The following is a 24,212-nucleotide window of genomic DNA, read 5'->3' as shown; positions in this document are numbered from 1 at the left end:
CCAGAATGGTCCCAATCTCCTGACCTCATGATCCACCCACCTCAGCCTCCCAAAGTGCTGGTATTACAGGTGTGAGCCACGGCGCCCTACCAGGGATAGCTACTTTTTTACATATTTGTTTGGACGGTATGGCTTCAGAACGATGCAAAACACTGAAAATCAGGTTTGGGTTTTTAAGCCTGGGAAAGTTTTCCCTTTCTCCAAATTGTATTATCCTGGTCAAAATTTTTCAAAATTGCATGTGTCATACATAAACTTACGTGACAACTGGAACTGAGCAGGCAGAAAAGACACTGAAATCCATGGAGCTGCAGTCGGGATCACAGCAGCAGTTGACGTCACACTGTGCTGGGGATAAGTCACAGACACACAGAGCAGCAACTGCAAAAAAATAAGGGTAGGATCCAGAGCATCACCATCAGCAGGTGGTGACTGCCCCCTGCCACCACAGTGTATCATAAGTCAATTTCATACAAAAGGTCCATTTTATCTTTCCTATTGCATTTGGGGGAAATTTGTGAAGTGGAAATGAGTCAGTTTGAGCATCCCACAATCAGAGGTTTCCCCAAAGTGGCTAATGATCTGACTCGCTTGGAAAGTTCTGTTAGTGCTTTGCCTACAGAGATGCTGATTTGGTAAGCTGAATATGAAACCCAGGCATTTGCAGTTTTCAGAAACTTTCCAGGTGATGCTTATAATTAGACAAGTTTAAGAACAAGCACCCCTAAACCATTTGCCTGGCCATAAGAACCACCAGTTTAAAACTCCAAAGTCCTTAAGCCCCTTCTCTGGAGATTACCATTCAGAGGAAGTGCCCACTTAAACCTTCAGGAAAGAGACTTTTCAACCTTGCCCCTCTCTTCACGTATAACCTGCTGCTTTAAAGCTGAACTCATATTCACAGACCCTTGGCCAAGAATCATACTGGCTCTGGTGCTCAGAATGTCTTTGGTGATTTAGACAATAAGGTATGAGGGCGGGGTAGGAATCTCCCCGACTTCACAACTTTTAATTATTTTATTTAATTATTTTTTAAAGGAATTTTGGCTCTTGTTGCCCAGGCTGGAGTGCAATGGTGCAATCTTGGCTCACTGCAACCTCCACCTCCTGGGTTCAAGCTATTCTCCTGCCTCAGCCTCCTGAGTAGCTGGGATTACAGGCATGCACTACCATGCCCAACTTTTTTTTTTTTTTTTTTTTTTTTGTATTTTTAGTAGAGACAGGGTTTCACCATGTTGGCCAGGCTGGTCTCGAACTCCTGACCTCAAGTGATCCGCCGGCCTTAGCCACCCAAAGTGCTGGGACTACAGGTGTGAGCCACCACTCCTGGTCAACTTTTAATCATTAATAAGGATGATTTTTCTTTGCCACTTTGTAACAAAGATGATTATCTGGATTTTTAATTCTCTTATTTTATTCTGTCAAGGAAAAGACAACCCTTTTAAAAAAAGAGAATGAATTTATGGTTGCAATTATTGCTGGAAGGGAAGAAGATCAACCTTCAATCTTATCTGTAACGTTTTCTTTTTCAAAAGAAGATTTCAAACCAGGCACGGTGGCTCACACCTGTAATTCCAGCACTTTGGGAGGCGGGCAGATCACTTGAGGTCAGGAGTTTGAGACCGCCCTGGCCCACATGGTTAAACCCTGTCTCTATTAAAAATACAAAAATTAGGCCGGACGCGGTGATTCACGCCTGTAATCTCAGCACTTTGGGAGGCCGAGGCAGGCGGATCACAAGGTCAGGAGATTGAGACCATCCTGGCTAACACGGTGAAACCCCATCTCTACTAAAAATACAAAAACTAGCTGGGTGTGGTGGCGGGCACCTGTAGTCCCAGCTACTGGGGAGGCTGAGGAGGGAGAATGGCGTGAACCCAGGAGGCGGGGCTTGCAGTGAGCCGAGATCGCGTCATTGCACTCCAGCCTGGGCGACAGAGCGAGACTCCATCTCAAAAAAAAAAAAATACAAAAATTAGCCAGGCATGGTGGTGGGCGCATGTAATCCCAGCTACTCAGGGAGGCTAAGGCAGGAGAATTGTTTGAACCCAGAAGGCAGAGGTTGCAGTAAACCGAGATCACACCACTGCACTCCAGCCTGGATGACATAGGGAGACTCCATCTCAAAAAAGAAAAAAAAAAAAATCTCAAGCCAAAAAACAAAAATAACAAAAAAGGAATCTGAAGCAAATGCTGCTAGTGTCCACCCAACATTCTTATTTGTACGTATGAATTATTTCACGATAAAAAAGCTTTAGAAAAATGTACCCCACAGCGGCCGGACGCAGTGGCTCATGCCTGTAATCCCAACACGTTCGGAGGCTGAGGCAGGTGGATCATGAGGTCAGGAGGTCCAGGCCAGCCTGGCCAATATGGTAAAACCCTGTCTCTACTGAAAATACAAAAATTAGTCGGGCGTGGTGGCACACACCCATAGTCCCAGCTACTCAGGAGGCTGAGGCAGAAGAATCGCCTGAACCCAGGAGGCAGAGGTTGCAGCGAGCCGAGATCGTGCCACTGCACTCCAGCCTGGGTGACAGGGCAAGATTCCATCTCAAAAAAAAAAAAAAAAAAGAAAAAGAAAAAAGAAAAATTATCCCATAGCTCACGCCTGTATCCTAGCACTCTGGAAGGCTCAGAAGAGTGGATCCCCTGAGGTTAGGAGTTCAAGACCAGCCTGGCCAACATGGTAAAACTCCATCTCTACTAAAAATACCAAAAAAATTAGCCAGGCATGGTGGCGCGCGGCTGTAATCCCAGCTACTTGGGAGGCTGAGGCATGAGAATCGCTCGAACCTGGGAGGTGGAGGTTGCAGTGAGCTGAGACTGCACCACTGCAGTCCAGCCTGGGCGATTAAAAAAAAAAAGAGTACCCCGTAAAAGGTATAATGCACTCTGCAAAAAAAATGTGTGAGGTGAAGGGGAAGGTTTTGTTAATATGCCATGATTTCTTAGTCTAAGACACAAAAGCTTTCCCCCTAAAGTTTACAGTGCTTCTCTCTAGTTGAGAACTCTTCTATGTGCTTAGTAAAATGACACAACTTATGCACGCTAATGTGAAAAATAAAAGGTGCTTTAGGTTCCCTGTATGTTTAAAATTACTATCTTGCTTTGTTTTCAAAACTTAAAGCCCTTATAGGCAGCTATAAGACTACTAAGGACGAAGCAATAGTGTTTAGTAACTCCACTTAGGAAAAAGGTTTCTACCCAGGATGCGAGTGCACTTAATCATCCAACAAGTAGCTGTTGAGCCCCTGTCAGGTCTAAGCAGCACTCAGCTGCTCTTGCCTCCTATCGCATCTGCACACCTGGCTTGTAGAGCAGGGTACTAATGAACAGAGCCCAGATTCAAGATGAAGGGTTATCACTCTTCTCTACCAACACTGCCTGAAGCCACCTGCAATTTTCCATCCAGTTCTCCACTCAGAGTCAGCCTGCTGCTCCGATATCTACAAGTTGTGTGTCCTAAAATTAGGCAAATAATTTACCCACCTGAAAAATGGGGATAACAGTATCCTCATCATGGGGTTGTTGTAAGAATTAAATGAGATACATCATAGGTGAAATGCTTAGCACAGTGCCTGCCACACAGTGAAGTTAACAAATGAGTTATTACTGTCACAAGTCTAAAGAGAGGTCCTTTAAAAAGGTGAAGACAGGCGACTGGCAGAGTGCAGTGGCTCAAGCCTGTAATCCTAACACTATGGGAGGCCTAGGTGGGTAATCACTTGAGGCCAGGAGTTCAAGACCAGCCTAGGCAACATGGCGAAACCCCGTCTCTACAAAAAATTAGCCAGGCGTGGTGGCATGCACCTATAGTTCCAGCTACCTGGGAGTCTGAGGTGGGAAGATCACCTGAGCCTAGGAGGTCGAGGCTGCAGTGAGCTGTGATCATGCCACTATACTTCAGCCTGAGTGACAGAGTGAGACCCTGTATCCAAAAAAAAAAATAAAGTGTGAGGACAAGCACAAATTCATCCCCTATACTGGAAAAACAGCCTTGAACACATGCTATAATAATGATGTTTCAAGCATAGCTTTATTTTGGAGAGAAAATGCATTAACAGATGGAGTACTTACATGAATAAAAGACAATCCAGTCCAAAAACCTTAGAGTTTCAGGCATTGAATACTTGGCTTTATTCTGTCCCAGTTTATCACTGATTTAACTTCCCTACTAATTCATCAAATCAACAATTTAAATATAAAACAGAGCTCTGTTTATATATTAAAATAGCAAATATATTTCTCTGTACTTTTTCTTTCAGATTACTCGTAATTCAGAAAGGAGAGCTTTTGGAGAAATAAAGGTTCAGTAACTTAAGTCCTAGAGTTCAAGATCTCAGCTGATGACTTTTTTACTTACTAATACTGAGCTTTAATCAATTTGAGAAAAGATCTTAAGAAGGGATAGGCCAGGCACAGTTGTTGACACCTGTAATCCCAGCACTTTGGAAGGCCAAGGTGGGAGGATCACTTGAGCCCAGGAGTTTGAGATCAGCCTGAACAACGTAGCGAGATCTCATCTCTACTAAAAATAAAAAAATTAAAAAAGCAAGCTGGGGGAGCACACCTGTGGTTCTAGCTACTCTGGAGGCTGAGGCAGAAGGATCCCTTGAGCCCAGCAGATTGAGACTTAAGTGAGATATAATCACGCCACTGCACTCCAGCCTGGGTAACAGAGCGAGACCTTGTCACAAAAAGAAAAAAAGACTGAAAAAAAGATTTAAAGTACTGCATATCTATTGGGGTTACTCTCAATTCACACAATCAGAAAATTTAAAAAAACTTTGAGATCATGAACCACTTTAAGAATTGGCTGCTATGAACTCTCATCTCAGGAAAAGGCATATTCACAAAGTTTTGCACTCAATCTTAGCGGGTCACAGTCATTCAGTCAAGTCATCCACGTCAATTTTTTTTTTTTTTTGAGACAGTCTTGCTCTGTCGCCCAGTCTGGAGTGCAGTGGTAATTACTGCAACCTCTGCTTCCTGGGTTCAAGCGATTCTCCTGCCTCAGCCTCCCGAGTAGCTAGGATTACAGGCATGCAGCACCATGCTCGGCTATTTTTTCTATTTTTAGTAGAGACTGGGTTTCGCCATTTTGACCAGGCTGATCTTGAACTCCTACCTCAAGCAATCCACCCGACTTGACCTCCCAAAGTGTTGGGATTACAGGCGTGAGCCGCGGCGCCAGCCAAACGTCAAATTAGATTATAAAATATTTCCACTAAATGTGTAATTCTAGAATTAAACAATCATTTTCTGAAAAAAAATGTTAATTATCCCTAAATATGACTCCTAAGAAGTGAGCATAAACCCTCCCTCAATAGCTTTCCACCTCCAATTCAACACAGGAGGAATCCTGGGTTTTTAGAATTCAGGTCAACCGACAAGGGTCTTAACATAGTCACATTTAGTAAGACCTTTGGCCTCTCTTTAAGTGAAAGTTCAGTGCAGCCTAGGCACTAATTTCCACCATTGTCTCGACTTAATTTCGTCTTGGGCTGCAAGGATTCATTCATTATTGCTCTTTGCATCACTGTTGTCTGGGACCACTTCAAGTATTTTCAAAGGTTTGATACCGTCCCACTTAAACTCTCTGAGACCCGGTTTTCTCATTTACCTGACAGTGATAGTAACAGCTACCTCTCAGGGTTATTGTTTAGAGAACGGACGTTTATGGAACACTCAGCAGTGTCTGCACACAGTAAGTGTTCAATAAGCGTTAGCTATCATTATCCCGGGGCTGCCCCCTTGAGGTTGGATCACTGTGGACCCCAGGAGCTGGCACACGGTACCCACCGTCCGTGACCGGGGTAGGCCTGGGGCCCGAGGAGGGCCCTGGAGCCCTGGGAGTCCCGGGGGGCCTGGTCGACGGGGAAGTTCCGAAAGTGGCCAGGGCTGCCTCGGTGGAGTTGAGGCCCTCTGTCGTCACCGCCGGGGTGGCCTCGGTCTGGGCGCTCACGGAGGCCCAGCAGCCCAGGAGCACCACCAGGAGCGGCGGGAGACCTCGCGGCCTCATCTCCTAGGGGGTCCCAGCGAGGCCCGCGACAGGGACCGCGCGTTGCCCGGCAACCGCGACAGCCAGGCGCGGGGCATCACGGGAAGGGGCTTGCGAAGCCGCGAGAAGCTGCGGGAGACTGACCCGGGCGAAGCCTGGATGAGGCAAGGGGCGGATCCCGGATGAGGCCGGAGGGCGGAGCCTGGGTGAGGCAGCGATGGCAGGCACAGGGGCGAGCACTAGTGAGCGGGTGTGAAGCTGGCGTAAACGAGGGGCGTGTAAATCCCGGCTGTGGTTCCCAACCGGTCTGCGGCGCTTGCTTAAAAAATGCAGATTTTCTGTAGTTCCAGGTACTCGGGAGGCTGAGGCAGGAGAATCGCTTGAACCCGGGAGGTGAAGGCTACAGTGAGCCGTGAGCGTGCCACTGCACTCCAGCCTGGGCGAAAGTGCGAGACTCTGTCTCAACCAAAAAAAAAAAAGACGGATTTCCAGGTACCACCTCAGGAGATCCTGAGTCAGTTAGTCTAGGGCAGGACCCAGGAATCAGTTTTTGGGGCATTTTTTTGAGACAGGGTCTCACTCTGTCGCCCAGGCTGGAGTGCAGTAGCGCGATCTCGGCTCACTGCAGCCTCGACCTCTGGGGCTCAAGCAATCCTCCCACTTCAGCCTCCTGAGTGGCTGGGAACTCAGGCGCGCGCCACCGTACCCAGCTAATTTTTGTATTTTTAATTTTTTTTTTTTTGTAGAGACGAGGTCTCCCTCCGTCGCCCGGACTGGTCTCGAACTCCTGGGTTCAAGTGATCCACCTGCTCCAGCCTCCTGAGTCCTGAGTAGTTGGGATTACAGGCGTGAGCCACCACTCCCAGCCAGGAATAATTATTTTTTAACAAATGTCCCGACGCAAGCAGATGAGTTGAACGGAAATTTGGGAAGCGCCGTCCCAACGCCACTAACGTGGATGTTTCGAAGGAGCACAGGGATCTGTGAGATCACTGTCCCTGAATTCTCTCTATCCCAGACTCTGTCAACATTGGCTTCACCTTTTTGTTTTAGCTGCATCTCATAAGGTTGCCAGATAACTTCTGTCTGCTGTATTGTGATAAAGGGGACAAATGAACACTTAATACCTTTTATTATTTTTTGTAGGGGGGGGGGTCTCACTATGTTGATCAGGCTAGTCACAAACTCCTGGCCTCAAGTGATCCTCCCACCTCAGCCTCCCAAAGAGCTGGGATTACAGGCATGAGCCACCACGCCAGGCCTAAGAACGTATTTAAAGACAAAAATCTTTTACAAAAATTAAGTAAAATAATTTAGACATCTTAAAGGGGAAAACAAAGCAAATCCACTGTAATGCTACAAAATGACCTGGAGACCCTAAGATTTAGGAAAGCCTCTCCATTTTGAATGGGCTTATTTAGGAGGTACCCAAGCCCAGGGATATTGGCTGCACCTTTGACACTTAATCTCCATACAGTTCAGAAGTAGATGTCGAAGTACTTAGACATGGCCAGGCACAGTGGCTCACACCTGTACTCCCAGCCCTTTGGGAGGATCGCTTGAGTCCAGGAGTTGAGAACAGCCTGGGCAACATGGTGAAACCACATCTCTACAAAAAATACAAAAATTAGCCAGGTATGGTGGCACGTGCCTGTAGTCCCAGCTACTCAGGAGGCTGAGGTGGAAGGATCGCCTCAGTCTGGAGAGCTTGAGGCTGCAGTAAGCCATGATCGTGCCACTGCACTCCAAAACAAAAAAAACCTTAAACATAACACAGTATTTATTCAAGAAATGTATATACCAATTCAAAAGAATGCCAAACAGTATATATATATCTAGTTTATTAAATGTATTTAGCAAAACTAAATCATCAAAGTGATATCTTTAGCACCTTCCTGTGGCATTCCAGAGACAGTGTATAAAAATATAATTGAATCACTCAAATGTGTAAGACAGATACTTCTCTTTTTTCTGCGAAGGATTGCTTTAGCATCTGACTGAAATTCTGGACTGCTTTTAATAACTGATTAAATGCTTCCCCTTTTACAAAAATAACCAAAATAGGCCGGGCATGGTGGCTCACGCCTGTAATCCCAGCACTTTGGGAGGCTAAGGCGGGTGGATCACGAGGTCAAGAGATTGAGACCATCCTGGCCAACATGGTGAAACCCCGTCTTTACTAAAAATACAAAAATTAGCTGAGCGTGGTGGTGGGCACCTGTAGTCCCAGCTACTCGGGAGGCTGAGGTGGGATAACTGCTTGAACCTGGGAGGCGGAGGTTGCAGTGAGTCGAGATCACACCACTGCACTCCAGCCTGGTGACACAGCGAGACTCTGTCTCAAAAAAGAAAAAAAAGTATATTTTCCAAACCTTCATCTCATAACTTCTAAAACCAGGGCATGTTTGTTTTCCTTTTTAAACCTCTTTACTTCCAGCCCTCTACTTTCTTTCCTATTCCTTGATACCTGTGAACCATTTTGTTCTATTTTCTGTTTTGAAATTTTAGACTGCTGGATTAAATTTTGATAACTCATCCTTTACCTTCATAATTTTTTTTTTTTTTTGAGATGGCGTCTCACTGTGTCACCCAGGCTAGAGTGCAGTAGCAGGATCTCGGCTCAGTGCAACCTTTGCCTTCCAGGTTCAAGTGATTCCCCTGCCTCAGCCTCCCAAGTAGCTGGGATTACAGGCACCCACCACCAAGCCCAGCTAATTTTTGTATTTTTAGTAGAGACGGGGTTTCACCATATTTGGCAGGCTGTTCTCGAACTCCTGACCTCAAGTGATCTGCCCACCTTGGCCTCCCAAAGTGCTGGGATTACAGGCGTGAGCCACCACTCCCATCCAGTTTTATAATTTTTGTTATGGTTATAGGACCTCTGAGGTCCTCTTCAAGTCTGATATCCCATTATTCCAAGCAGGAACTGCTATGATATGATTTGCCAATTTCACCACCTCTTTTGTCCAATCTCAAACAAACACTTGGTAGATGGCCCCAAAGTAATTTTATGTTTGACTCTGAATGAGGATTGCACCTACCCAGATACATTTTGCAAACATTAGGAACATTGGAACTTTTCATTTCACAGGTGACCCATTTCTGCCAGCCTGTTTTCATCTTTCAACCCAGAACACCCTTTCTCCCTTCCTTTTGTCCCTGGCCTTAGCAGGTTCCCTCATTAGGATGGAAGGACACAAAAGTGGCTAAGATCGAGTTCCATATTGTGCTCAAAACCTCAACATTTGGTTTGTGCATAAATGTTTGTGATTTCAAATATCCATCTGTTTCTCCAGGATTATTGGCATTCACAATTCCTTATAGTGTGTGCCGACATTGGGAGGGTCAAGACAATTCAGCTTTTTAGAATTCTGTGCTGAGAAGCTGCCATATATGAGGAGCCTGAAAGAAAAAAAAATCAAAGATAGGAGGAGTATGTAAGTAGGGAAAAAAAACTAAGGCTAACTTCACAAGCTAGTGTCAACCACTCTGTCTTGCTCTTTGGTGTGGTTTGAGGTGAATTGGTTATTATTGTTGTTGTTCTTGTTATTGGTGAAGTCATGGCTTCCAACCTGTTTAAAATTAATAAATTAGCTGGGCATGGTGGCACGTTCCTGTAAACCCAGTTACTCTGGAGGCTGAGGTGGGAGGATCGCTTGAGGCCAGGAGGTCAAGGGCTGCAGTGAGCCATGATCACACCACTGCAGTCTGGCCTAGGCAACAGAGTGAGACCCTGTCTCAAAAAAAAAAGTATAAATTTTTTTCTAGTGATTAGTATATCTATTTTTATTCATCTCACCCAAACATTTCACAAATGAGGTGGCAGAGTCATCAAGCTTCCTAAAGGGGTTGCTTTAGATCTACAAAGGGATCAAGACTGTGTGAAGACGGAGGATTGGCTGTACCATTTTGACTGAAGTAACTAGTCGGGTAATTGATTTCCAGATCAACGCCCAGAAGAAAATAATCCTCAACTGCTCTCATTCTCCCAGTCCCCACATACCTCATCAAGCACTGAGTACTATTCTTGTTCTTTTTTTTTTTTTTTTTTTTTTTTTTTTTGCAATGGAGTCTTGCTCCGTCGCTCAGGCTAGAGTGCAGTGGAGTGGTCTCGGCTCACTGCAACCTCCGCCTCCCAGGTTCAAGCGATTCTCCTGCCTCAGCCTCCCGAGTAGCTGGGACCACAGGCGCCCGCCACCATGCCTGGCTAATTTTTGTATTTTTAGTAGGACGGGGTTTCACTATCTTGGCCAGGCTGGTCTCGAACTCCTGACCTAGTGACCCACCCGCCTCGGCCTCCCAAAGTGCTGGGATTACAAGCGTGAGCTACCACGCCCAGCCTATTCTTGTTCTTTAAGTGTTTTCTGAAACGTTACGGGGACAGAAGGACTATTTGAGCAGACTTCACATTCTTGAAAGGTCTCACATTTGCATTTGACCTTTTCTAAAACAAAGTCATACATACAGTCACAGACATTCACCAACAGGAATGAAATAAGAATTCCTTGTTTACCATACAGTTGTTATTTTTTTTTCTTTGAGACGGAGTCTCACTCTTTTGCCCAGGCTGGTATGCAGTGGCCCAATCTCAGCTCACTGCAACCTCCACCTTCCCGGTTCAAGTGTTTCTCCTGCCTCAGCCTCCCGAGTAGCTGGGATTACACATGCCTGCCACCTCGCCTGGCTAATTTTTGTATTTTTAGTAGAGACAGGGTTTCACCATGTTGACCAGGCTAGTCTCAAACTCCTGACCTCAAGGGATCCACCCACCTCAGCTTCCCAAAGTGCCGGGATTACAGGCATGAGTCACCATACCCAGCTTACCATACAGTTTTAACCTTGCATCCTATTATTGAGCCAGACTGCAGTTTGAATAAACTCGGCTTTCTAAAAAATCATTTTTGTTTTTATTCTTTTCAGATTGAAATTTTCCAAACAGGGACCAGGCACGGTGGCTCACACCTGTAATCCCAGCACTTTGGGAGGCCGAGGCAGGCGGATCATCTGAGGTCAGGAGTTCGAGACCAACCTGGCCAACATGGTGAAACCCCGTCTCTACTAAAAAACACAAAAATTAGTCAGGCGTGGTGGCAGGTGCCTTAATCCCAGCTACTTGGGAGGCAGAGGCAGGAGAATCATTTGAACCCAGGAGGCTGACGTTGCAGTTAGCCAAGATAAAGCCATTGCACTCAAACCTGGGGGACAAGAGCGAGACTTCTCTCAAAAAAAAAAAAAAAAAAAGAAAAGAAATTTTCCAAACAGGGTAAAAGGCACAGAAAAGAAGGCCACTGTGTACTCCTCCAAGATTTTTCAGAAATTGACATTTTGCCATACTTGCTCCACATTTCTTTTTTCTTAGGTTTATAGAGGGATAATTTATATGCAGTATACATTTTTTGTGTAATAGTTTTGATGTAAGGTTTTTCTTACATATCAGGGTACAGGTTTCTTTGGTGGGCAATTCTATGAATATTTCTTCTTTCCTTTTTTATTTTTATTTTTGGGTAGACACAGAGTCTCGCTCTGTTGCCCAGGCTGGAGTAAGGTGGTGCAATCATAGCTCACTGCAGCCTTGAACCCCTGGGCTGAAGGGATCCTCCCACCTCAGCCTCTAGAGTAGCTAGGACTACAGGCGCGTGCCACACACCCGGCTCAATTTTATGAGTTTTTTTGTTTTTGTTTTTGTTTTTTTGTGACGGAATTTTGCTCTTGTTGCCCAGACTGGAGTGCAATGGCACAATCTCAGCTCACTGCAACCTCTGGCTCCCGAGTTCAAGCAATTCTCCTGCCTCAGCCTCCCGAGTAGCTGGGATTACAGGCATGCGCCACCATGCCTAGCTAATTTTTTTTGTATTTTTAGTAGAGATGGGGTTTTACCTTGTTGGTCAGGCTGGTCTTGAACTCCTGACCTCAAGTGATCCACCCGCCTTGGCCTCCCAAAGTGCTGGAATTACAGGCATGAGCCACCATGCCCGGCCTAGTTTTATGAGTTTGAACAAACGCATACAGTCACATTAACCACAACCACAATAAAGATGTAGAACATGTGGGCAAGGTGGCTCACATTTGTAATCCCAGCAATTTGAGAGACCAAGCTGGGAGAATCACTTGAGGCCAGGAGTTCATAGGCCAGCTTGGGCCATTGGCAAGACTCCATCTCTATGAAAGTAAAAAAATTAGCTGTTTTCCATATTGGCTGTACCATTTTATATTCCCAAACACAGTGCATAAGCATCCCAACTTCTCTAAATCTTTGTCAACACTTATGGTTTTCTGTTCTTTTGATAGTTATCATCCTAATGGGTATAAGTTGATATTTCATGGTTTTGATTTCCCTAATGATTAGTGATGTTGTGAATCTCTTTGTGAGCTTGTTGACCATTGGTATATCTTCTTTGCAGAAATGTCTATCAAGTCAGTTGCCCATTTTTTAATTGGGTTGTTTATTATCATTGTTCAGTTGTAGGAGTTCCTTATATATTCTGGAAATTATCCTCTTATCAGATAAGTGATTTACAGATATTTTCTCCTGTTCCATTGGGTTCCTTTCACTCTGTTAATTTTTGCCTTTGATATCCACAGGTTTTTACTCTGATATGGTGCCATTTGTCTATTTTTTCTTTTGTTGTCTGTGCTTTTGGTGTCTTATCCAAGAAATGATTGCCAAATCTAGTCTCCTGAAGCTTTTCCCTTATGTTTTCTTCTAAGAGTTTTGAGGTCTTAACATTTTGAGGTCTTTAATCCATTTTGAGTTTATTTCTGTATCTGGTATAAAGTAAGGATCCAGCTTCATTCTTCTGCATGTGATTTCCTGTTTTCCCAGCACCATTTGTTGAAGGGACTCTTCTTTCTCCATTGTGTAGTCTTGGCATGCTTGTTGAAACTCCTCTAGCCATATATGCAAAAATTTCTTTCAGTTCATTTTTTTTTATTTTTTACAATTTTTTGTAGAGATGGGGATTCACTATGTTGCCCAGGCTGATCTCAAACTCCTGCCTCAAATGATCCTCCTGCCTCTGCCTCCCAAAGTGCTGGGATTAGAGGCATGAGCCACCGTGCTTGGCCCAGTACATTCTTTTTTTTCTTTTTTTTTTTTTTTTGAAATGGAGTTTCGCTGTTATTGCCCAGGCTGAAGTACAATGGGATGATCTTGGCTCAGCGCAACTTCCACCTCCTGGTTTCAAATGATTCTCCTGCCTCAGCCTCCCGAATAGCTGGGATTACAGGCATGTGCCACCACGCCCAGCTAATTTTGTATTTTTAGTAGAGATGAGGTTTCTCCATGTTGGTCAGGCTGGTCTTGAACTCCCAACCTCAGGTGATCCACCTGCCTCGGCCTCCCAAAGTGCTGGGATTACAGGCAAGAGCCAACGCATCCGGCCCCAGTCCATTCTTTTTATTGGTGGCAAGTATTACAAAAATGGCTCTTTTGCAATTTATCCATCCATTCATCAGTTGAAGGAATTTGGGTTTTTCTAGGTTTTGGTGGTTAAAAATAAAACATATGTTTCATTTCTCTTATATACATACCTAGGAGTGAGATTTCTGGGTTTTATGGTCAGTATGTGTTTAAATGTATAAGAAACTGCCCAGTTTTTTCCAAAGTGACTGGCCCATTTGCTTTCCCAATACCAAGGTATGAGAGTCCCAGTTTCCCATGCTCACGGGCACTTAGGACAGCCACCTTTGTATTCATTTTTGTTTTTAGTTATTCTGATAGGTGTATGGTGGTTTCTCCTTGCAGTTTCATTAACTGGCTTTTAAGAAATCCAATCACAGCCCAACGAGGCAGCTCACGCCTGTAATCCCAGCACTTTGGGAGGCCAAGGCAGGAGGATGACGAGGTCAGGAGTTCGAGAGCAGCCTGGCCAATATAGTGAAAACCCGTCTCTACTAAAAATACAAAAAAATTAGCCAGGCGTGGTGGTGGGCGCCTGTAATCCCAGCTACTTGGGAGGCTGAGGCAAAGAGAATCACTTGAACTTGGGAGACGGAGGTTGCGGTGAGCTGAGATCACACCACTGCACTCCAGCCTAACGACAGAGTGAGACTCCGTCTCAAAAAAAAAAAAAAAAGAAATCCAATCACCTGGTGACAGCACATCTACATTACATTTTAATCTTGGGGTGCTGAAAGTATTTGTCAAATGTGAAATGAAAAAATAAATTTGTTTTTCTGTATATAAGGAGCTTCAAAAAATGAAAGTAAGCTGGCTTCCTGGTCCCACTGAGTGACCCTGCTCTCTCCTCCTCCACCGCTATTTCTGTGTCTGTGTTGTAAATATGTTTTCATTCTTTCCTCAGGACCTGCAGATAGTTCCTCTTTCACATACTTTTTACCGGCTACTGGCAGCCTGTTAGTGAATTCTTCTTCTTCCTCTTTTTTTTTTTTTTTCTTGAGACAGAGTTTCACCCTTGTTGCCCAGTCTGGAGTGCAATGGCGTGATCTTGGTTCACTGCAACCCCCGCCTCCCGGGTTCAAGCGATTCCCCTGCCTCAGCCTCCCGAGTAGCTGGGATTACAGGTACACACCACCTCTCCCGGCTAATTTTGTATTTTTAGTAGAGATGGGGTTTCACCATGTTGGTCAGGCTGGTCTCAAACTCCTGACCTCAGGTGATCCACCCACCTTGGCCTCCCAAAGTGCTGGGATTACAGGCGTAAGCCACCACACCCAGCCGTTTTTTGTTTGTTTTCTTTTTTTTTTTTTTTTTTTTTTGAGATGGAGTCTTGCTGTGTTGCCCAGGCTGGAGTGCAGTGGCACCATCTCGGCTCACTGCTCACTGTAACCTCCACCTCCTGGGGTCAAGCGATTCTCCTGCCTCCGCCTCCCAAGTAGCTGGGATTACAGGCACATACCACAACGCCCAGCTAATTTTTGTATTTTCAGTAGAGACAGGGTTTCACAATGTTGGCCAGGCTGGCCTCAAACTCCTAACCTCAAGTGATCCACCCACCTCAGCCTCCCAAAGTGCTGGGATTACAGGCGTAAACCACTGCGCCTGGTCAGAAATATGTATTCTTCAAGATAAAATCCATCATACTGATGCTTCCAATTAAGACTCCGTCCCTCCACCCAAAAAAAAGAGAATAACAATACCAATAACAATACTAATAATACAGAATAATGATACCAATACTACCACCCAACCATAGGATTATTTAAAATATGTTAAGAATGTTTTTAGCTGCACACTTTCTTTTTGAGACAGAGTCTCACTCTGTTGCCCAGGCTGGAGTGTAGTGGTGTGATCTCGGCTCACTGTGACCTCCACGTCCCAGGTTCAAGAGATTCTCCTGCCTCAGCCTCCCGAGTAACTGGGACTGCAGGCGCCTGCCACCACATCCAGCTAATTTTTGTATTTTTAGTAAAGGCGGGGTTCCGCCATGTTGGCCAGGCTAGTCTCAAACTCCTGACCTCAGGTGATCCGCCCACCTCGGCCTCCCAAAGTGCTGGGATTACAGGCGTGAACCACCATGCCCAGCCTGCACACTTTCATTTAATCCCTCTGTTTTTAGGATGTTGCCTCGCCTCCAAGTGTTTTCTCTGACTGCTATCCCTGGACCCAGAACTTCTCTGGTTCAAGTTCTCCAGGGAATAAACATCTCATCTTCTGCAGAGATTGGGGTTACGGAGTGACGAGGAGAATCAGGGGTCTAATGCTTTCCCCAGATGGTATTTATATTCAATGAATTATTGGTTTTCGGTCCCACCTCTCAGCACAGGGGCCTTGAACCAATTCCTGAGCCTTTCTGGGGTTTATCAGCTCTAACTGCCTTGCTACTCATTGGCAACTCCTGCAAGAACTAGGGTTTCTCCTCCCAAGTAAACCACTCATCTACATTCTATCTTCTAAAAAGGATTTGAGATCTCTCGTGAGCAGTCTTCTCCCATTCTTTGTGGGTTTATACCTCTTTGATTCCTTTACTAGTATTTTAGGAGTGTTTCAGGAGAGAGCAGAGATAACTGCATGGGCTCAATCTGCCATGTTTCTATATGTTTTATGTAAATATTTTCCTATCAGGCATGGAGAGGTAATATAGTGAAATGATTAGAAGCACACATTCTATAATGGGGGAGGCTAGGCCTGTGTGAGCCAGGGGATATATCTCTGTACCTTCTGCTCAATTTTGCTGTGAACCTAAAACTGCTTTTAAAAATAAGATCTAGGCCAGGTGCAGTAGCTCACACCTGTAATCCTGGAACTTTGGGAGGCCAAGATGGGCGGATCACTTGAGGTCAGGAGTTCAAACCAGCCTGGCAAACATGGTGAAACCCTGTCACTACTAAAAATGCAAAAAAATTAGCTGGGTGGTGTGCACCTGTAATCCCAGCTACTTGGGAGGCTAAGACAGGAGAATTACCTGAACCTTGTAGGTGGAGGTTGCAGTGAGCCGAAATCGCACCACTGCATTCCAGCTTGGGCCACAAAGTGTGATTCTGTCTCAAAAAAAAAAAAAAGTCTACTGGGCCGGGCATAGTGACTCAGGCCTGTAATCCCAGCATTTTGGGACACTAAGGCGAGCAGATCACTTGAGGTCAGGAGTTCCAGACCAGCCTGGCCAACATGGTGAAACCCCTTCTCTACTGAAAAATGTTTAAAAAATACAAAAATTACTGGGGCCTGGTGGCGGGCGCCTGTAGTCACAGCTACTTGGGAGGCTGAGGCACGAGAATCCCTTGAACCCGGGAGGCGGAGGTTGCAGTGAGCTGAGATTGCCTCTGCACTTCAGCCTGGGTGACAGAGTGAGACTCTGTCTTAAAAAAAAAAAAAAGAAAGAAAAGAGAAAACGAGCACACTTTCTGAAGCCACAGTGTTTGGGTTCAAATCCCTAGTTCTGCCACTTGCTAGCAGTATAACTTTGGGCATGCTTTCTATGTTCAGATTCTTCATCTATAAAACAGGGAAATGGTGGTACCTAGGTACCACTTTTGTGCATACAGCATGGTGTATACAGTATGCAGCATGGCTAACTAAGCCCTCAAAAAGCTTTAAAATGCAGCCTGGACAATATAGCAAGACTCTTTCTCCACAAAAAAACAAAAACCAAATTAGCCAGATGTAGTGCCACACACCAGTCCTAGCTACTCGGGAGGCTGAAATGGGAGGATCGCTTGAGCCCTGGAGTTGGAAGCTGCAGTGAGCTATGATCATGCTACTGCACTTCAGCCTGGGTGACAGAGCAAAACCCTGTCTCCATTTAAAAGAAAATAAAAGCTGTCCAGGCTTGGTGGCTCACGCCTGTAATCCCAGCACTTTGGGAGGCCGAGGCAGGCGGATCATGAAGTCAGGAGATGGAGACTATCCTGGCTAACACGGTGAAACCCTGTCTCTACTAAAAATACAATAAATTAGCAGGATGTGGTGGTACACACCTGTAGTCCCAGCTACTCAGGAGGCTGAGGCAAGAGAATTGCTTGAACCCGGGAGGCGGAGGTTGCAGTGAGCCGAGATCACACCACTGCACTCCAGCCTGGGTGTCAGAGCAAGACTCTGTCTTAAAAAATAAATAAATAAATAAATAAAAGCTTAAAAATGTTATTTGAGAAAGGGTGCAGGATTCAGGTTTCCTTAATTGGAAAAGACAAGATTATGTTAATTCTCCAGAAAGCGAAAGGAGAAAATATATGTTAATCTTGCCTCGAAATCGACTGTATTGTCCTCAGGATTTAGCAATTCTGAATAATGCCATTTCACCTATTCCCTGCAGATGGCAGCCTTTGTCACCAAAACTTGGTTCCTCTCACAGGGTTGACCCCGAGCAGAGGACAAAATGCTATTCTTTCATTGGCTCTAGTTCACTCAACAAATATTTACTGAGCATCTACTATGTGCCCGGACCCAGAAACAGCAGTGATCAAGCAGGCACCAGCATTGCCCTCTCAGAACTTCCAACAGTTCTAGAGCTTCATTCCAAGGAGCTGAGGGGCCCTCCCAAGGAAAGCTTCCATGAGAATGGGCCTTCAATTACAGAAGCCTTAACAGGAGTCAGAAACAGAATGCCTTCTCGAGCAAAAACGATGTTGCAAAGGACATTACTCACCACCAATTGCTTTCCAGGCCTACCTGCACTTAAAAAGAGCCTTTCATAAGTTCCACCCTCAGAGGAAAGAGCTGGGATATTTTATTTTATTTTCTTATTTATTTATTTATTTATTTTGAGATGGAGTCTCACTCTGTTGCCCTGGCTGCAGTGCAGTGGCCCAATATAGGCTCACTGCAACCTCTGCCTCCCAAGTTTAAATGATTCTCGTGTCTCAACCTCCCGAGTAGCTGGGACTACAGGCGCCCGCCACCATGCCTGGCTAATTTTTGTATTTTTAGTAGAGACAGGGTTTTGCCATGTTGGCAGGCTGGTCTCGAACTCCTGAGCTCAGGTGATCCGCCTGTCTTGGCCTCCCAAAGTGCTGGGATTACAGGTGTGAGCCACCGTGCCCAGCCAAGAGCTGGGATATTTTAAATTAAATAATTCAAACTTAAAGCTGCTGGAACTTTCTTCTGAGCCCTGAGAGGAATGTGGCCATGTAGTATGCAGTTGCAACTTCTGCTTTGTCCTGTAAATGATTAGAAATGACCCAGTAGGCCGGGCGCGGTGGCTCACGCCTGTAATCCCAGCATTTTGGGAGGCCAAGACAGGTGAGTCACCTGAGATCAGGAGCTGGGGACCAGCCTGGCCAATATGGCGAAACCCCATTTCTACTAAAAATATAAAAATTGGGCGTGGTGGTGGGCACCTGTAATCCCAGCTACTTGGGAGGCTGAAGCAGAAGAATTGCTTGAACTCAGGAGGCAGAGGTTGCAGTGAGCCGAGATTGCACCACTGCACTCGAGCCTGGGTGATACACAGTGGCTCATGCCTGTAATCCCAGCATTTTGGGAGGCCGAGCAGACAGATCACAAGGTCAGGAGTTCAAGACCAGCCTGACCAACATGGTAAAACCCTGTCTCTACCAAAAAAAAAAAAAAAAATTAGCCAGGCGTGGTGGCACACGCCTGTAATCCCAGCTACTCAGGAGGCTGAGGCAGGAGAATCACTTTCACCCAGGAGGCGGAGGTTGCAGTGAGCCAAGATCACGCCACTGTACTCCAGCCTGGACGACAGAGGGAGACTCCGTCTCAAGAAAAAAAAAGAAAGAAATGACCCACTAGCACCAGAGATAAGACCCTCTCAGGACATTACTCCTCTTCATAGAATGTTAAAGCATCTTCCTTGAAATGTAGCAAGCTGTTTTAATCAAATGACTGTAACATACATATGGGCCTTGGATGGAAAATGTTGGATGCAACTCAGCTGAAACTGTTTCTATCTATATAAGTGAAACCTTAGCTTCCTCTCTTTCCAACACTGATCCCATTCCTTTGGAGTCCATGTTCCCAGGTGATCATCCTCAAACCTTGCACTTGAATAAACTCTGTACTTAATCATATTTTCTAAATCTCGTTATGCAAGTTTGACAGACACTAAAAGGCATTGTCGCCAATGTAGAAAGAGGGTGGCGGGGTTATGGGGTGAATGAACGGGAAGATTTAGGAAATACAGACCAGGGATAACAATTCAAAATGCCCCACCGATTTTTAAGCCAAACATCTCCTTTTTAAGAAAAATTATCCAAATTTTGGAAATAAGACCAAGAGAGGGCAGTGTAGTTCTTTCAATGTCATCTAGGACTTTGTTTCACAAGCTCACCCAAAGATTACTTAATTCTCTAGCAGGGATCAGCAAACTCTTTCTGTAAAGGTCCAGGTAGTAAATATTTTAGGCTTTGTGGGCTGTTTCCTATCTGTCAACTACTCAACTCTATTGGTCATCATGGTCCACAGTTTCTGTATAGCAAAAGCAGCCTGGGGAGATACAGAAATAATTGGGTATGGCTGTGTTCCAATAAAACTGTATTTTAGGCCGGGCATGGTGGCTCACACCTGTAATCCCAGCACTTTGGGAGGCCGAGGCGAGAGGATTGCTTGAGACCAAGAGTTCAAGACCAACATAGTGTGACCCCATCTCTTATTTTTAAAAATAATAAAATTAAAATCTTATTACAAACACAAGCAGCCAGGCCAGATGTGGCCCACCAACTACTTATATAGGCCAGGGACTGTTCCTTTGTTTGCATAGGTATTGATCGATTAAAGGCCCAGATTTTTGTCCAGTAGAGTTTTTGGTTGTTTTTTGTTTTTTGTTTTTTGTTTTTGAGATGGAGTCTCATTCTGTTGCCTAGGCTGGAGTGCAGTGGCATGATCTCAGCTCACTGCAACCTCCACCTCCTGGGTTCAAGCAATTCTGCCTCAGCCTCCTGAGTAGCTGGGACTACAGGCATGCTCCACCAGCTAATTTTTTTTTTTTTTTTTTTTTTTTAGTAGAGATAGGGTTTTACCATCTCAAGCTGCTGACTTCAAGTGATCTGCCTGCCTCGACCTCCCAAAATGCTGGGATTACAGGCATGAGCCACTGTTCCTGGCCTTGTCCAGTAGAGTTTTGAATTATTTCTCTCCAGTACAAAAGAGAATCCCACAGTTTATAGTTCTTATTACCCTGCAGAAGATTAACCAGTTTTGTATCTAAAATTCCCACTTCCTCAAGTACCTACTTCCTCAAAACATTCTCTGAACCAACTTCACCATCCGACTGTTTCCTCTTAGATAAGTAGAATACTTTTCTGACATGTGTCAATTCTATATTTGTTTGTTTTGTTTTTTGTTTTGTATGAGATGGGGTCTCATTCTGTCACCCAGGCTGGAGTACAATGGTGCGATCTTGGCTGACTGCAACCTCTACCTCCGGGCTCATGCCATCTGCCCACCTCAGCCTCTCAAGTAGCTGAGACTATAGGCGCACACCACCATGCCCTGCTAATTTTTGTATTTTTTGTGGAGACAGGGTTTCACCTTATTGCCCAGGCTGGTCTCAAACTCTGGGGCTCAAATCATCTGCCTGCCTCAACCTTCCAAAGTGCTGGGATTACAGGCATGAGCCACCATGCCAAGCCCTCCATTCTATATTTGAATGAGTCATGCTTTATTTTTATTTTTATTTTTTGAGACGGAGTTTCGCTCTTGTCTCCCAGGCTGGAGTGTAATGGCGTGATCTCAGCTCACTGCAACCTCCACCTCCTGGGTTCAAGCAATTCTCGTGCGTCAGTCCCCCAAGTAGCTGGGAGTACAGGCGCCTGCCACCACGCCCAGCTAATTTTTATATTTTTAGTAGAGACAGGGCTTCACCATGTTGGCTAAGCTGGTCTCAAACTCTTGACCTTAGGTGATCCGCCCGCCTCCACCTCCCAAAGTGATGGGATTACAGGTGTAAGCCACCGCATCTGACCCTCTCCCCACCTTCTTAATTTCATTTTCTACCTCCCCATCATTCCCTACACACTTTGGCCACACCGACCCTTTTCCTACTCCTCTAACAACTCACACTTTAAAGAAAAACTTTGGCTGGGCACGGTGGCTCACACCTGTAATCTTAGCACTTTGAGAAGCCGAGGTGGGTAGATTGCCTGAGCTCAGGAGTTCAAGACCAGCCTGGCCAACATAGTGAAACCCCGTCTCTACTAAAATACAAAAAAAAATTAGCTGGGCGTGGCGGTGTGCGCCTGTAGTTCCAGCTACTTGGAAGGCTGAGGCAGGAGAATTGCTTGAACTAGGGAGGCGGAGGTTGCAGTGATCCGAGATTGTGCCACTGCACTCCAGCCCGGCGACAGAGCCAGACTCCGTCTACAAAAGAAAAAAAAAAAAGATTTAATTGTGGTAAAATATATATAACATAAAATTTCAGAAACCATCTTTAGGTGTACAGTTCAGTGGTAGTAAGTACAATTCACACTGTTGTGCAGCCATCAACACAGTCCATCTCCAGAATTCTTTTTCATCTTGCCAAACTGAAACTCTGTACCCATCAAACAATAATTCCCCATTCCTCCGCCCCCCAACCCCTAGCAACCACCATTCTGCTTTCTGTCTTTATGAATTTGACTACCCTAGGTATCAAATTCCATTTAAGTGGCATCATAAAGTATTTGTCTGCCTGTGACTGGCTTATTTCACTTAGCATAATGTCCTTTAAGAAGTACATCCATGTTGTAGCCTGTGTTAAGATTTAAATTTTTTTCTTTTTTTTTTTTTTTCTCTCTGTTGCCCTGGCTGGTGTGCACTGGCATGATCTCAGCTCACTGCAACCTCTGCCTCCTGAGTTCAAGCAATTCTCCTGCCTCAGCCTCCCAAATAGCTGGGATTATAGGCATGTACCACCATGCCCAGCTAATCTTAGCATTTTTAGTAGAGATGGGATTTCACCATGTCGGCCAGACTGGTCTCAAACTCCTGACCTCAAGTGACCCACTCACCTTGGCCTCCCAAAGTGCTAGGATTATAGGTGTGAGCCCCCATGCCTGGCTCTTCCTTTTTTTCTCTTTTCTTTTTTAGAGACAAGGTGTCACTCTGTCACCCATTTTGGGGGACAGTGGCACACTCATAGTTCACTGTAATCTTGAACTCCTGGACTCAAGTGATCCTCCCACCTCAGCTTCCCGAGTAGCTAAAACTATAGGTACACACCACCATGCCAAGTTAAAAAAAATTTTCTTTTGAGAGATGGGGTCTTGCTATGTTGTCCAGGCTGGTCTCAAACTCCTAGGCTCCAATGATCCTCCTGCCTCACCCTCCCAAAGTGCTGGGATTACAAGTACAAGCAATAGCACCCAATCAGAACTTCCTTCCTGTTTAAGACTAAATAGCCGAGCGAGGGGCTCACGCCTGTAATCCCAGCACTTTGGGAGGCTGAGGCAGGCAGATCACAAGGTCAAGAGATCGAGACCATCCTGGCCAACATGGTGAAACCCTGTCTCTACTAAAAATACAAAAATTAGCTGGGTGTGTTGGCACGCACCTGTGGTCCCAGCTACTTGGGAGGCTGAGGCAGGAGAATCACTTGAACTTGGGAGGCAGAGGTTGCAGTGAGCCAAGATCGTGCCACTGCACTCCAGCCTGGTGACAGAGTGAGACTCCACCTAAAAAAACAAAAAAAAGACTAAATAATATTTCACTGTATGGGCTAGGCGCGGTGGCTCACGCCTGTAATCCCAGCACTTTGGGAGGCTAAGGCAGGTGGATCACGAGGTCAGGAGATTGAGACCATCCTGGCTAACACAGTGAAACCCTCTCTCTACTAAAAATACAAAACATTAGCCGGGCGTGGTGGCGGGCGCCTGTAGTCCCAGCTACTCGGGAGGCTGAGGCAGGAGAATGGCATGAAACCAGGAGGCAGAGCTTGCAGTGAGCCAAGATCACACCACTGCACTCCAGCCTGGGAGACAGAGCAAGACTCTGTCTCAAAAAAAAAAAAAATTTCACTGTATGGATGGACCATATTTTCCTTATCCATTAATCTGTCAAAGGACACTCAGATTGCTTCCATGCCTTGGCTATTGTGAATAATGCTGCTACAAACATGGATGAACAAATATCTGTTTGAATCCCCACGTGTGTGTGCGTGTGTGTGTGTGTATGTGTGTGTGTGAGACAGTGTCGCTCTGTTACCCAGGCTGAGAGTGCAATGGTGCATCCCAGCTTACTGCAATCTCCACCTCCAAGGTTCAAGCCATCCTCCAGCCTCAGCCTCTCAAAGTGCTGGGATTACAGGCATGCGCCACCACATCCAACCAATTTTTGTATTTTTAGTAGAGACGGGATTTCGCCATGGTGGCCAGGCTGGTCTCAAACTCCTGACCTCAAGTGATCTGCCCACCTTGGCCTCCCAAAGTGCTGGGATTAAAGGCATGAGCCACTGCGCCCAGCCAAGTCCTCACTTTCAATTCCTTTGGGTATATACTCAGAAGTGGAATTGCTAAATTACATGGTAATTCAATTTTTAATTTTTGAGGAGCCACCATACTGTTTTCCATAATGACTACCATTTTACATTTCCACCAACAGAGCAAAAGGGTTCCAGTTTCTCCACATCCTCACCAACACTTCTTATTTTCTGGGTGTTTTTGTTTTTGTTTTTGTCTTTTTTTTTTTTGAGATCGAGTTTCGCTCTTGTTGCCCAGGCTGGAGTGCAATGGCACGATCTCGCGTCACCACAACCTCCTTTCCCGGGTTCAAGCCATTCTCCTGCCTCAGCCTCCTGAGTAGCTGGGATTACAGGCATGTGCCACCAGGCCTGGCTAATTTTGTATTTTTAGTAGAGATGGGGTTTCTCCATGTTGG

General features: G+C 45.4%; 1 protein-coding gene across 22 annotated transcripts in view; it reads right to left on the bottom strand.

Annotated features, from left to right (window-relative positions):
* The window catches only part of TCTN1 (tectonic family member 1), a 43,386-nt gene extending 37,198 nt beyond the window's left edge, over positions 1-6,188 (bottom strand). For 11 of the 22 annotated variants that reach the window (XR_008493021.2, XR_008493025.2, XM_063646742.1 and 8 more), the window contains exons 1-2: positions 5,806-6,141; positions 261-381 (exon numbers count right to left, since the gene is read on the bottom strand). Coding sequence is in view for 19 of the 22 variants with exons in the window: in XM_063646742.1 (XP_063502812.1) it covers positions 261-381; positions 5,806-6,025 (341 nt within the window). In the remaining 3 variants the exon portion in view is untranslated. Of the gene's footprint in view, positions 1-260; positions 382-5,805 lie in introns of all 22 variants that reach the window. The other 11 variants (XM_063646746.1, XM_063646747.1, XM_063646748.1 and 8 more) reach the window with 3 other exon arrangements.
* Between the last annotated feature and the right edge of the window lie 18,024 nt (positions 6,189-24,212).

Source organism: Pongo pygmaeus, chromosome 10 (genome assembly GCF_028885625.2).
Source record: "Pongo pygmaeus isolate AG05252 chromosome 10, NHGRI_mPonPyg2-v2.0_pri, whole genome shotgun sequence".
Taxonomy (NCBI): Eukaryota; Metazoa; Chordata; class Mammalia; order Primates; family Hominidae; genus Pongo; species Pongo pygmaeus.
This window is presented reverse-complemented; position numbering and strand designations above follow the sequence as displayed.